This window comes from Podarcis bocagei (assembly GCF_964188305.1).
Source record: "Podarcis bocagei genome assembly, chromosome: 2".
Classification (NCBI taxonomy): Eukaryota; Metazoa; Chordata; class Lepidosauria; order Squamata; family Lacertidae; genus Podarcis; species Podarcis bocagei.
Window position 1 is genome coordinate 464,873 of NC_138126.1, and position 13,836 is coordinate 478,708.

A 13,836-nucleotide genomic window follows, 5' to 3' on the forward strand; every position below is an offset into this window, starting at 1 on the left:
TACCCAGATGAAGGCAAAAGGGTGTGATGAACTTGGCTGGGAAAGAGGGACATGTCAATATCTCTTTTGCATACTTGATGGGTGGGAGGTGGCAGTCAAGGGAGCGAGGGGGGGCAAGTTCTGGTGCTCAGGTTGCTGCACCCAGACCCTCCCAACGTGTGATGTCCTTATGATGTAAGTGTGATGTAGCTTTAGGGGTGTTACTAGTAACTTTTGGAAACTGTTAAATGTTTGGGTCCTTGAATGAATGAATGAATTTTATTATTACGGTCACAGACCAGTTCCGGCTCACTTACAATATCAGGAAAATAATAAAACGCAACTGGAATACATTGAACTGCAATTGAGTATAACAGAGACAATACAGTTAAAAATATATATTAAAACTTGATCACTAAAATATAACCTAAAATTGTCATTTAAAACGTTAATCATTTTGGTAGTACAGCTTGTTCCCTGAGTTTTATGGCAGTCACACAGAATTTGGCCACCCTGAGCGTGATCTCTAGGTCCTTCTCCTCTGCCAGGAGTTTTAGACGTTGAAGTTTGGACCCATTTGGAGATTTTTGCATAGCAGGGGTAACAAATAAAGGAGCGTATATCCCCGTAGAAATGGCAGCGTAACAAGGCATGAGAGACAGTTTCTACCTCCATCGAGCTGCAGGGGCAGACTCGTTCCGCGTATTATGGTTTACCCTCGAATCTGCCCTGCAATAAGGCAGGTGGCAGCACGTTGAATCTAGCGAGGGTAAATGACCATATGTATTTGGGCATTTGTAATTTTGACAAATAATTTGCTGGTGTAAATCCTCTCCCATTATATTTTATTGCTGGGTGTTTATTCATCTCGCTCACGTGGCATTGCAGTTCCACATCCCAAATTCGTTGGCGGATTATTGCTCTAGCTTTCTCATAACCTACAGCTATCAGGGTGTTATGTACTGAGTTGAATAGGATCCAAAAGGCAGCAATCTGATTGGTCCTAGAACAATAGGGTCCAGAATGCAGCAGTCTTTCTGGGAGATGATTTATAATGAAATGAAAAAGGTATTTAAATATACCTTCCTGAAGAAACCAGAGGCCTTTCTCCTGGGCATGGTCGGCCAATTGGTGTCAAAGAAGGATAGAACATTTTTTATGTATGCTACAACAGCAGCAATAATACTTATCGCAAAGTATTGGAAGACAGAAGAATTACCCACCGTGGAAGAATGGCAGATGAAAGTTATAGATTACATGGGATTGGCAGAGATGACCGGCAGAATCCGAGACCAGGGAAAAGAGACGGCGGAAGAAGATTGGAGGAAATTTAAAGACTACCTTAAGAAATATTGCAAAATTGCTGAATGTTAAGATTCTGAAATTAAGTGGTTGTCTGCTGTAACCATTATGTATATATGAAAAGAAAGGTCAAAATTTTATCAGAAATTAGGGGAAGGATTTGTTGAAGAGAATTAACTAGAGATTGGAATGCAGTAAGGGGAGGTATGAGGAGGTCGGGAAATTAAGTTTTATGAATATAAGGGAATGAAGTTATACATGTGGTTTTTTTGTTTTTTGTATGTATTTTTGTATTTTTGTCTTTTTTGTTTTTTGTGATTGTTATGTTTTACAAAATTGTGAAAATGCCAATAAATATCTTTTTTAAAAAAACCAACAGAATGCAGCAGTCTGATTGGTCCACAGGAGCCACCCAATCCAGCTCCAGGTGGAAGTAAATCCGCAATCTAATTGGCCTACAGGTGAATCCTGGAATTAGCCAATCACGTGGGGCCCATTGTGTAAATAATGTATATAAAGCAGACATTTCGGGGGAACTTCCATTCTTCCTCACCACTATGAGCTGAATAAAGAGCATGAAATCCACTCTCGACTCCGAGTATATTTCACAGGGCCTGTGGGGAAAACCCCACGCCTCTTAGCTTTTCATGCAGTGTAGCTTTCCATTTGGGTTGGTAGGAATCCAGGAGGGTTAAGGGTGCCAACCCAACAGGGGAAAAGTTAAGTTTTAACCAATAATGGATCTTCAGAATCCATACCCGAGCGCTAACAGGGATTTGCCGGACCTCCAGGCGGACAGCTATGTTAGACACACAAGCAGTGATCCCTAGCAGACAACAATCGAACTTAGTTTGGAATGATTCTAAGGGAGCAAGGTTTGAGAAGCTGCAGATTGGAGAGCCATATGCCAGTTGTGTTAATATTTTTGCAGCAAAGACCTGGGAGGCAGCTGGGAGCCTGTAGATGTTGGTTAGTTGTGGATAAGGCTTGGAAGTACGACTCCCAAGCCCCAACAGAGATATTCCACTTCGGAGGGGGAAGTTTGGGTTCTTCTTTGTTCGGGGCTTCCATCTTGTTCCACCTGGTGGCAGGTGGAGGTCCTGTGGCGACACTTCTTTAATCAAGACCAAGCCTGCCTCCTGGCTGCTGTTTTGCCCTGATACTCCTGGCTGGTGTCTTTGCTTTGGTCCAAGGGACAAAAGTTTTTAACTGCCTAAAGTTTCTCCGTTAACATCCCTCTTGAAGTTCAATTGGCAAGTTTGGGCTGAGTTCTCCAGCTGGGGGGGGGGGGTGTGCTGATTCTTTTTCATGGAATAGATTCACAGAAGGGACCCCCAGGGTCATCCAGCCCAACCCCATGCGATGCAGGAATCTTTGGCCTCACGTGGGGCTCGAACCCACGACCCGCAGATCGAGAGGCTCCTGCTTTGCCAACGGAGTCATTTCCTCCAAAGGGACTGGCGTCTCTCTCAGGGACCCTCCTAATATTGCAACAGACTTTCAGTCGGCTAGTGAGCAGGTGAAGTATAATAATAATAATAATAATAATAATAATAATAATAATAATAATACAACATTATTTATACCCCGCCCGCACATCTGGGGGCAGGGCGCGAGGCTGCTGTCTTGATGGCCTCTGAGCCCAGAATCACAGAGAACTCTGCACATGCCCTGGAACATCCGGATTCCGGGAGGGAGGGAGAGCGGCCTGCTGGCTGCGCTCAGCTTGCGAAGGGTTAAATCGAGCAGAGCTGGAGTCCTAGAGAGGACAGGAAGTAGAGGCGGCAGGGGGCGGGTCCTCCCGAGCAGAGTCCCCTCCCTCCGCGCCCCTTCCGGCCTCTCTGGTCTCCTCCCCGCGCTGCCTCGGTTTCCCTCCTGGGAAGAGTCCGGGGAGTCTCCCCTCTCTCTCTCTCTCTCTCTCTCTCTCTCTCTCTCTCTCTCTCTCTCTCTCTCCCCTTGGGGTGCCTGGGGGAGAAGGGGGTCCCAGGGGGAGACCCCCAAGTCTGGGAGAAGAGGGTCCTGCTGCCCCCTGGAAATGGGCCCCACGGGGAGCCTCTCTGGGGGGCTGCAGGGCCAGGCCCGGGGCCCCTCCGGGGAAAGAGAGGCTGAGCTGGCTGCCCCCCATGAGGCAATGCAGGGGGTGGAGGAGGGGGGCTCGGGGGGGGGGCAGATCGGCCAACCTTCCTCTCTCGGACCCCAGAGGGAGCTTTCAAGGAGGTTCCCCATCCGGGAGTTTCTCTGCAGCTGCTGGAAAAGAAGCCCACAGCCTCGGGACCCCCAGGCCGCCCACCCACCCCTCCCCAAAGGAGGAACACCAGTCTTGTCTCCATTGCTTTATTTACATGCAACTTACCACTTTCACAGTGTGTAGGCAAAACTGTGGAACTCCCTCCCGCAGGAGCCTGGCCTGGCCAGCACCCCAGACGGGGTTCAGGAGAGGAGCAGGAGGGGGCTCGGGGGGGGGGCTCCTGGCCTGGAGGGCTGTGCTCTGTCTCCCCAGTTGCAGCCAGGCCTGCTCCTATCCCCGCTTGCTGGAACCACAGGCAGGGAAAGCTCTGGTGCTCGGATCCTGCTTGCCAGAAGAGGCGTCTCTTTGGGTGCCCCGTGAGAACAGGATGCCGGACCAGGAACGTTCAGAACAATCGAAAGCCAAGAGAGGAATCCTAGTGAATCCAAATATTCTGGGACTGGCAGAAAACGCAGCAACCTCGCAGGCCAGGCCGCAGCCACGGGACAGGGAATGAAGGAGAAACAATCAGTGCAGGGAAAGTTTTTGACAGTATATATTGGTCATTTATGAATAAGGTATTCGAAAACAATGGAGTCTGGAGAGACTTTTATAAAGGGAATTGAGACAATCTATATGGAACCCTATATGGGACGCGGGTGGCGCTGTGGGTTAAACCACAGAGTCTAGGACTTGCCGATCAGAAGGTCGGTGGTTCGAATCCCCGTGATGGATTGAGCTCCCGTTGCTCGGTCCCTGCTCCTGCCAACCTAGCAGTTCGAAAGCAGGTCAAAGTGCAAGTAGATAAATAGGTACCACTCCAGTGGGAAGGTAAACGGCGTTTCCGTGCGCTGCTCTGGTTTGCCAGAAGCGGCTTAGTCCTGCTGGCCACATGACCCAGAAGCTGTACGCCGGCTCCCTCGGCCAATAAAGTGAGATGAGCGCCGCAACCCCAGAGTCGGCCACGACTGGACATAACGGTCAGGGGTCCCTTCACCTTTATATGTAACACATGGCAAGCATGATTGCGAAGAATACTTTTTAAGAAAAATGTAAGATACAGAAGGGGACACGCCCTCTTTCACTGCTGTTCTTTATACTAGCCCTAGAAGTCTCTCACGGTGCTTTTGCCTTTTCCTCCTACCTTGATTTTCTGCTTACAGCATGACAGGCATTTCATGTAAAATTTACATGGCCTAATTTCTAGACCAGGCTCTTTCAAACTCGACCCTCTGCGCCAAGGGACTCCCGCTGCTGCTGCTCCGGCTGGGTAGGTCGAGGCAGGACACCTGGGTCCCTCGCAGAGCACGGGAGGAGGAGAGCTCTGGGCCGGACACCTGGGTCCCCTCCAAGAGGGGGTCGAGGAAGCACGGTGCAGAGGTGGAGAGATCGTCCCCTTGGTAGCATTTCCTGCCCTTGCAACGCTGGGGGAAGGCAGAAACTCAGCAGGTGCAGCTTCTTCCCTTGCAAGGAGAGGAAGGGGCTGGTGGGGGAAACAAGTTTAACAATATGTAGCAGAATACGTGGCAGAATAGGAATGGGGAACCCCCGTCTCCCTTGCGGTTAGTCTGGGTCAGATGTGGGCTCCTTGGGGCAGAGTCCTTGGCACAGATGGAGGAGGGGGGAGGGAGGGAGGAGAACTGCCTGAGCCCAGGCACATAAGCAGGAAAACTGCAGGGAGAGGGAGGGGGTGTCAAGGGTTAAAAGGAGCAGAGCTGCATTCCTAGAGAGGACAGGAGGGGGAGGGGGCAAGGTCCTCCATGGCTAAATCCCCCCTCCCCCTCCCTTCCTGCAAGCAGAGAGGAGGCTGCTTTCTTTTCTCTCCTTTGCAAAAGCTTCCTTGCTGCCCCTCCTGGAGTCGGGCGAGTCTCCTCTCTCTTCCCCCCGAGAGTGCAATGGGGAGAAGGGGGTCCCAGGAGGTATTCTCCTCCTTAGGCCTCCAAGACAGAGAGGGCCTTTCCCTCCTGGCCCCCTTCAACAGAGAGGCCTCCTCCGTGGGGCCAACATGGCGAGGAGAGAGGCTGCCCTGCGGAGGCCAAGCCATTGTTACAAGGCTGCTCTGCCACCCAGCTCGTCGGACTAAGTCCGCGGGTCCCTGCGGAGGAAAAGGAGCTCAGCCGGAGACAGGAGCAAACTGCAGAAGATCCAAGTTTATTGCGCAACAGGTTCAAGGCGAGATTGAACCCAGAGAAAGGGGTGACATGAACTTTTGAAACTTCCCTCCATGTCCCAGAATACAGTGCCAAATACATCATGGTTGCATCATGAATACATTAAAAAGAGGTTTGGTTACACAGGTTACATCATGAATACATTAAGAAGAGGTTGGGTTACACCGGATTAACATATGGAGGAGGGAGGGGGGGAATATGCAGAGCTGGAGATATGCGCAGATAAGAACATCCTGAGTACTGGTGATGAGAAGACAATGGTCCATGTATGCATAGTCTGCCACCTGGCATTGCCCGGAGGAAAGGCTTGGCAGAGTGATTTGACAGGATTAGGGTCTTCCTGAGAATACGTGACTCCTCGCTTGAGGGATTATGGAGGACAGCGGAGGTGTCATGGGGTCCTAGAGAAATTGAGCGGAGAGGAGGCTGCTTTCTTCTCTCTCCTTTGCAAAAGCTTCCTTCATGCCCCTCCTGGAATCAGGCGAGTCTCCTCTCTCTGCCCCCTTAGTGTGTCCTGGGAAGAAGGGGGTCCCAGGGGTGCAGGGGGGTCCCTGTTCAGATCATGCCTGGTGGGGGGAGACCCCCAAGTCAGGGAGCAGAGGGTCCTCCCTCGTCCTCTCTGCCAACCCAGGGAGGGGTCCAGTTCGCAGGAGGTCTGCAGCTCTGATCTTCCTTTGAGATCCAGGCGCTGCTTCCACTCTAGGGAGGGGGCTTGGGGTCAAGGAAAAGTGGGCAGGCAAAGAAACCCCCTTCAGGTTTGAAGATAAGTCACTTTTGCCTGGCGTGCTCTGGTCCATGGGGTCACGAAGAGTCAGACACGACTAAACGACTAAACAACAACAACACTTTTGTGAACAGAGGCAGCAGCCAGACGGGAACATTTGCACAGGGAGAAGGAAAGCCCTTCTGCATCTGCACAACTGGACTTGTTTTGATCAAGAAGAAATGGAAATTGGTGCGATCTCAAAAGAGGCTAGTTCTCTCAAGCTACCCTCAGCCTTTGGGAATCTTGTCACAAGCGTAAAGCTCCCCTCTGGAGTTCATAAAGGGTCTACATGCCTGGTGTTCTTAAGAACACAACAGATTTATTTATTTATTTTATATAAATATTTATTGAGATTTTCACATTATTACAAAATGAAAAATAAAAAGAAAAAAAAATACAAAATAAAAAGCTGTTAAAAACAATTCAAACTTTTTATCACTTATATTTCATTTACTTATTTCCCGGACCTCCTCATACCTCCTGTAATGGTGTGGAGTTACTCGTGCGTAAGCCGACCCCGGCTTAACAGACCTTAAATTTTGGTCTGTTAAAAATCCAATTTTTTCATATTCTTTTAACCTTTACAGCTAGAAACCACAACCTCAATCCAACATCATTCTAACATTCATTAATTTTGCAATATTTCTGTAAATAGTCTTTAAATTTCTTCCAATCTTCTTTCACCGTCTCTTCCCCCTGATCTCGAATTCTGCCAGTCATTTCTGCCAGTTCCATGTAGTCCATCACTTTCATCTGCCATTCTTCCAAGGTGGGTTGTTCTTGTGTTTTCCAATACTTTGCGATGAGTATTCTTGCTGCTGTTGTAGCATACATGAAAAAAGTTCTGTTCTTCTTTTGCACCAATTGGCCAACAATGCCCAAGAGAAAGGCCTCTGGTTTCTTCAGGAAAGTGTATTTAAATACCTTTTTCAGTTCATTATATATCGTTTCCCAGAAAGCCTTAATCTTTGGGCACGTCCACCATTGGTGAAAGAATGTACCTTCAACTTCTTTACATTTCCAACATTTATTATCGGGCAAATGATAATTTTTTGCAAGCTTGACTGGGGGTCATGTACCACCTATAAATCATTTTCATAATATTCTCTCTTAAGGCATCACATGCCGTGAATTTTATACCTGTGGTCCATAACTGTTCCCAGTCAGCAGACATAATATTATGTCCAACATCCTGTGCCCATTTAATCATAACAGATTTCACCGTTTCATCCTGAGTATTCCATTTCAACAGCAGATTATACATTCTTGACAAATTCTTAGTTTTGGGTTCTAACAACTCTGTTTCTAATTTTGACTTTTCCACCTGGAAGCCAATTTTCTTATCCAAATTATATGTCTCCATTATCTGATAATAATGGAGGCAGTCTCTCACTTTATTTTTTAATTTTTCAAAACTTTGCAATTTCAGTTTATCTCCTTCTTGTTCCAAGATTTCAGAATATGTCGGCCATTTAGTCTCCATATTGAGCTTTTTCAAGGCTTTTTCAATGGAATACTTTTCAAGAAGTAGCCATTCTTTCAACCAGCAAAAAGTTGCTGATTCATAATAAAGTCTAAGGTCTGGCAGGGCAAATCCACCCCTTTCCTTTGCATCTGTCAATATCTTAAATTTTATTCTGGGCTTCTTGCCCAGAACACAACAGATTTAGAACATGCGCAGGATCTATACTTCCATGCCCTGGTTGGGGCCACATTTTGAGACTGGAGACTTGCGAAGATGGTGTATTAGCACAGGGAATATCGAAGGGGGACGGCTGTGTTTCAAAAATGTGGCATCGCCAGCTCCTCCTCTGCTTCCACATACAGATTTGGTCCCCATGCAACCCCAGACAGAGGCAAATATGGCCACAACACCTGCCTGGCTTGTGATGAGGGAGCTCAAAGAGCGTCAGCAGGGCTCTCTATACAAAGCATCTAGCATGGGGGCACCTACAGGTAATGGCTATTCGTCTATTTTCTGCCGATGTTTTGGGGTTGCAGTTTTCAGGCTTAGGGACAGGAAGGTGACTGGTTTTGACACCAAGTTATGTCCATAAGCCCCACTGAGTTCAAGGGGTTCTACCTTGAGGTCACTACTGTGCAGACCCTGCCAGTCTTATGAAGTCAGGTGATTAGCAAACAGGGGAAACTGGAACGACAGGAGATGTTTTGAAATGGGGCTTCTGTTGGGAAGGGGCTGCCCCATTTGTGCTTCTACAGGGGCAGGAGAATATCTAGGGCAGGAGAAACCCTGCAGGGCCTCTGAGGCTCCCTTTCCTTCTTCCTCTCTCCCAGGACCATCCAGCTTGTTTTGGCTCCTTGACTCCTCAGGAAGGATGAAAGAGACGGATCCTGCAAACCTAGTGAGGATGGAAGGAGGAAGATGGATGGATGACCTGGTCCGGCTGTCTCCTGCATCCCTCCCCACAACCTCTGAGCTTTCCCTCCCAGGGACCTCCGAGAGATCTGGTGAGTTCCAGGGGAGGGAAGATGGGGACCTGGAGGGATGGAGCCGGAGAGGAATTGGGGCTTGCTCAGCTTGGGGGTGGGGGGAGGCAGGCAGGCGGATGGAGATGGAGAAGGGGAGCACCTTTTCTGCCTCCCCCACCTACCTGCCTGCCTACGCTTTTGTCATCTGCAGGCAATTTGAGCTAGGAATACATCACAGCTCCCCGCCAACACAATGTATCAGCAGCTCAAAATGTCTAAAACCAGTTCTGTGATCTGAATGCCTTACCAATGTCAGACACTGATCCGTCGCGCAGCACTAGAAGCCACGAGTTTTTTTAAAAAAATGTTTTCACATATTGTATTACAATACAGATGTACCAAAGCCAACACAATTTCCTTCCCATCCCCCATTCATTTACATTTCTATTTCCTCAATCCATCATATTATCCTTTTCTCCCTCCTCCCACTTCCCTCTGCCCCCACTCGATTTCCTCCACATTATGCAATTTACAATAATCTTTGCATTCTACAACATTCTCAAATCATCTACATATTCTTATTATCTTTCCATACTAATTTTTCTTCCATCCAGTACTTCACATGTTAATCTAGGCATATTAGCGTATCTTTTTTGAGCAAGATTTTGCCATATATTCATCAAAACATTTCCACTCCTTTTTAAATTTTTGATTCGACTGATTTCTTATAGTAGCAGTTAATTTTGCCAGAATTAAATATTCATTTAGTTTACAAATCCATTCCTCCTTTGTGGGCATAGTTTGTGACTTCCACCTAGCAGCAATCACTAGTAGCTGTACTTGCATATAGAAAAATCCCCCCCCCGAGGTATCTCATCAGCTATAAATCCAAGGAGATATTTCTCTGGTTTCTTTGTTATTGATATTTTCCTCATTTTCTTTAGTTCTTCATGTACTGCTATCCAAAATTTCTTAATTTCCTCACACCTCCACCACATATGTATTGTTGTTCCTATTTCTCCACCACATCTCCAACAGAGGTTGGATTTCAATTTGTATATCTTTGCCAGCTTAACTGGCGTTAAGTACCACCTACAGAACATCTTTACAAAATGTTCTTTAATTGTGTATGCGGCAGTAGATCATATATCCTCTCGCTAGAGTTTCTCCCATTGCTCTAGATAGATAGTATGTCTGAGATCCTGGGACCATTTAATCATCGTTTCTTTCACTTCTTCCTCCATCAATTCCCAGTCCAGTAAAAGATTATAGGTTTTGGATAACAATTTCTTGTTATTCTGTATCACTGTGACTTTAAATTTTGAATATTCTTTGGCAAATCCTTTCTTTTGATCCGAGTTGAATATACTTCTAAGTTGTATATATTGCCATCTGTCAATTAAAATTTGGACCAACCAGATTGAGATAACTTCTGATGGGGAGTGTTCAGGTGAAGATGTTGCAGTTTGTTTCACAGACAAGGCGTGGACGTTGCTGGATCCTGACCAGAGAGCTCAGCATAAAGAGGTCAAGGAGGAGAATTGTGGGATCGTGGACTCTCTTGGTAAGGCTCCCTGTTGGATCATAACATGTTGTGATTGCAGATGGAGTGGATTCCATGATTGAGCCAGAACAAAATCCATCCCAGATAAAAGCCAAGCAATATCTCAGTTAATACCAGCCAACTAAGGAAGTGAAACCTATAGGACGGCCTCACATCTCATTCTCTTCAGATCTTCCTCTGTCACAAGCATTCATTAACATTGTTCAATAATCTGGAGCTCCCATTTCCTCCTGAGACTCTAATTAGCATCTCTCTTCATTGCAGATAGTGATGACTTAGAAGGGAAGAACAAGGGGGAGCACAACAGAATCCACATAGCGGAGAAGTCATATAAATATTCAGAGTGTGGAGAGAACATCCGTCAGAGCTCCCAGTCCAACTCCCATCAAAGAAAGAGCTTCATTCGAAGGAATAGCCTCACTTCACACGAAATAACACAGAGTAGGGAGAAATCGTGTCAGTGCTTGGAGTGTGGAAATAACTTCAGTTACTGCCAGAATCTCACTTCCCATCAAAGAGTTCATACAGGGGAGAAACCCTATCAGTGCTTGGAGTGTGAAAAGAGCTTCAATCGGAAGGATAGTCTCACTTCCCATCAAAGAATTCATAAAGGGGAGAAACCCTATCAGTGCTTGGAGTGTGGAAAGAGCTTCAGGAGGAGCTCCCATCTCACTTCCCATCAAAGAATTCATACAGGGGAGAAACCCTATCAGTGCTTCGAATGTGGAAAGAGCTTTCGTTTGAGTGGTGCTCTCACTTCTCATCAAAGAATACATACAGGGGAGAAGCCCTATCAGTGCTTGGAATGTGGAAAGAGCTTTCGTTTTAGTGGTACTCTCACTTCTCATCAAAGAATTCATAAAGGGGAGAAACCCTATCAGTGCTTCGAATGTGGAAAGAGCTTTCGTCTGAGTAGTGAACTCACTTCCCACCAAAGAATTCATACAGGGGAGAAACCCTATCAGTGCTTGGAGTGTGGAAAAGGCTTCAATCTAAAGGGTCATCTCACTTCTCATCAAAGAATTCATACAGGGGGAAAACCCTATCAGTGCTTCGAATGTTTAACGAGCTTTTGTCTCAGACAATGTCTCACTTCTCATCAAAGAATTCATACAGGGGAGAAACCCTATCAGTGCTTGGAATGTGGAAAGAGCTTTAGTCTCAGACACAATCTCACTTCCCATCAAAGAATTCATACAGGGGAGAAACCCTATCAGTGCTTCGAATGTGGGAAAAACTTCAGCCGTAGCACCAGTCTCACTTCTCATCAAAGAATTCATACAGGGGAGAAACCCTATCAGTGCTTCGAATGTGGGAAAAACTTCAGCCGTAGCACCAGTCTCACTTCCCATCAAATAATCCATACAAGAGAGAAAACGGTTTAGTGTTTGGAATGGAAAAAGATTCATTCATTACCCACAAATAATTCATACAGGGTCTAAAGCATATCAGCACATGGTATGTGTATAAAATTTCACTTGTTAAAAAGTCAATTTAAGATCTCACACCAGGGTGAAGTGTAGAATTATAGATTCAGAATCTAGTCCAACCCCTACCAGAATTCTCATTTCAAGCATCCATGACAGTGGCCATCCAACTTCTTCTTAAAACCCCCCAATGAAGGTCCACCCCCTTTAGAGAGAGTTCCTTTTCACTGTCAGCTCTTACTATCAGAGAGAAAATATAAAAAAGACTTTGGAAAAGACTTCTGGTGTGATGGCCTATGGCGTTTGGCTGCTTTCCCAGGACACCGGACCCTAGTCATGCAATTAAACAAGGTGAATCTGGGGGTAATTATCCCTGTTGAACCCCACAGGGATGGGGCGGATGTGTCTTCACCCGCATGTCGTCTGATATCTGCCACTCGCTACAGTGGACGCTTTCTATGATTGAATTGACGCAGAAACAAACGAACTTGAGGATCAGGGCTGTGCCTGAACTAGAGAAGGACAGTCTGACTGACTTTCTTAGGCAGGAATTTGCAGACTTTTGGGATTTAGATTTGGAGAAGGAAGAATTTAAGATAGTGAGTGCTTTTTGGCTTGGAAGAGGGGGGAAGAAGAGCAGGGTGAGAGACTGCTTGATTACCCTCCAAACAAAAGAGGAGAGAGACAAAATTTTGAGCCTGCACTTTCAGAAGACCTTGGAAATACATCAGTCAAGAGTGGAGATATTTAAAGACATTCCGAAATACCTTTTGGATCTTAGGTCCAACTACGGAGACTTGGTTGCCCTGTTGAGAAGTAACAGAATCATTTTTAGGTGGGAATTCCCCCAAGGTCTATCTTTTAGCCTTAAAGGAAAAAAAGATAAAAATAAGATCAGTGGATGACAAAGAAAGATTTTTGAAAGACCACGGAGAAGACTTGCAGAAAGAATCTGGAGAAGAGCTAAGTGCATTGGACAGAGAACCGACAGACAGAAGACCAAAACAAAAAGCATCGGACAAAGGACTATTAAAAAGAGGAATACTAGATATAGCTACATTACCCTTTGGGTTGGACTGTTCGGAGAAAGTGACAATAACACCACTGACAGAACAAGGACAAACACTTGGTGCAGTTGGAGGAAAAGCAGAGTAATTACATCATGGCTTTGCAACTATTAAGCTGGAATGCTAACGGTTTGAACTCCCCTCAAAAAAGGAAAAGAGTCTTTCATTTATTAAAAAAGGAACAATTGGACTTGATTTGTTTACAGGAAACATGTGGTAAGGCTACACAGAAAGGTATTGATTAACAAAAGACTGGGTCAAGAGTTTATTTCATCGGATAAAGTCAAAAAAAGGGGAGTAGCGATTTACGCAAAGGAAAGCCTACCACCAAAATTTATATTTAAAGATGACCAAGGAAGATTCGTGGCAATCGAAATTCAACTACAAGGAGAGAAATTCTTGATAGTAGGAATTTATGCACCAAATGAGGGGAAGTCAGATTTTTTAAAAAAGGTGCATGAGACTTTGATGGACTATTTGGATTACAATGTGATCATGATGGGGGATATGAATGGAGTGGTATCTACAAATATGGACAAGGCACAGAGACAGGTAGCCCCTCCTGCAATGCAGACCTACTCCCCCCCCCACCTCCCTTCATAACCCTGATATCCACTTCTTCCTGCCAGGACCCATTCGGGGGGGGGGGGCTCATTCTGCAGGGGCTTCTTGGGATCCCAAGCACCACTCTCTTCTGTTTCAGCTTGGGGGGCTTTGCCCTCCCAGTATCTCCGGAGGACTTATTTTTTTGGGTGGGTGGAGAGAAAGAGGGAGGTCTGTATGTGTGGGGTCAGACTATCAAGGAAAGTAGCAAAACGCCAAGCCAGCAAGTTATGGAAACCCCGGAGCTGCCCTGATGGAACCTGCAACATTGCAAATGAATCCTAAATGCTCCCCAAAGAC

General features: G+C 46.2%; 1 protein-coding gene and 1 long non-coding RNA gene across 7 annotated transcripts in view; both read left to right on the top strand.

The window, feature by feature from the left end:
• The first annotated feature begins 642 nt into the window (after positions 1–642).
• On the top strand, positions 643–1,642 carry LOC308582207. Its single transcript, XR_014005554.1, has 2 exons — positions 643–748; positions 924–1,642. It is a non-coding gene; the product is annotated as an uncharacterized lncRNA (long non-coding RNA).
• Positions 1,643–6,297: 4,655 nt separating this feature from the next.
• Positions 6,298–13,836, top strand: part of LOC308580379 (uncharacterized protein) — a 191,024-nt gene continuing 183,485 nt past the window's right edge. For 5 of the 6 annotated variants that reach the window (XR_014004812.1, XR_014004813.1, XR_014004814.1 and 2 more), the window contains exon 1: positions 6,298–6,434. Coding sequence is in view for 1 of the 6 variants with exons in the window: in XM_081181868.1 (XP_081037994.1) it covers positions 8,119–8,401; positions 8,741–8,914 (457 nt within the window). In the remaining 5 variants the exon portion in view is untranslated. Of the gene's footprint in view, positions 6,435–8,112; positions 8,402–8,740; positions 8,915–13,836 lie in introns of those variants that run through there. The other variant, XM_081181868.1, reaches the window with a different exon arrangement.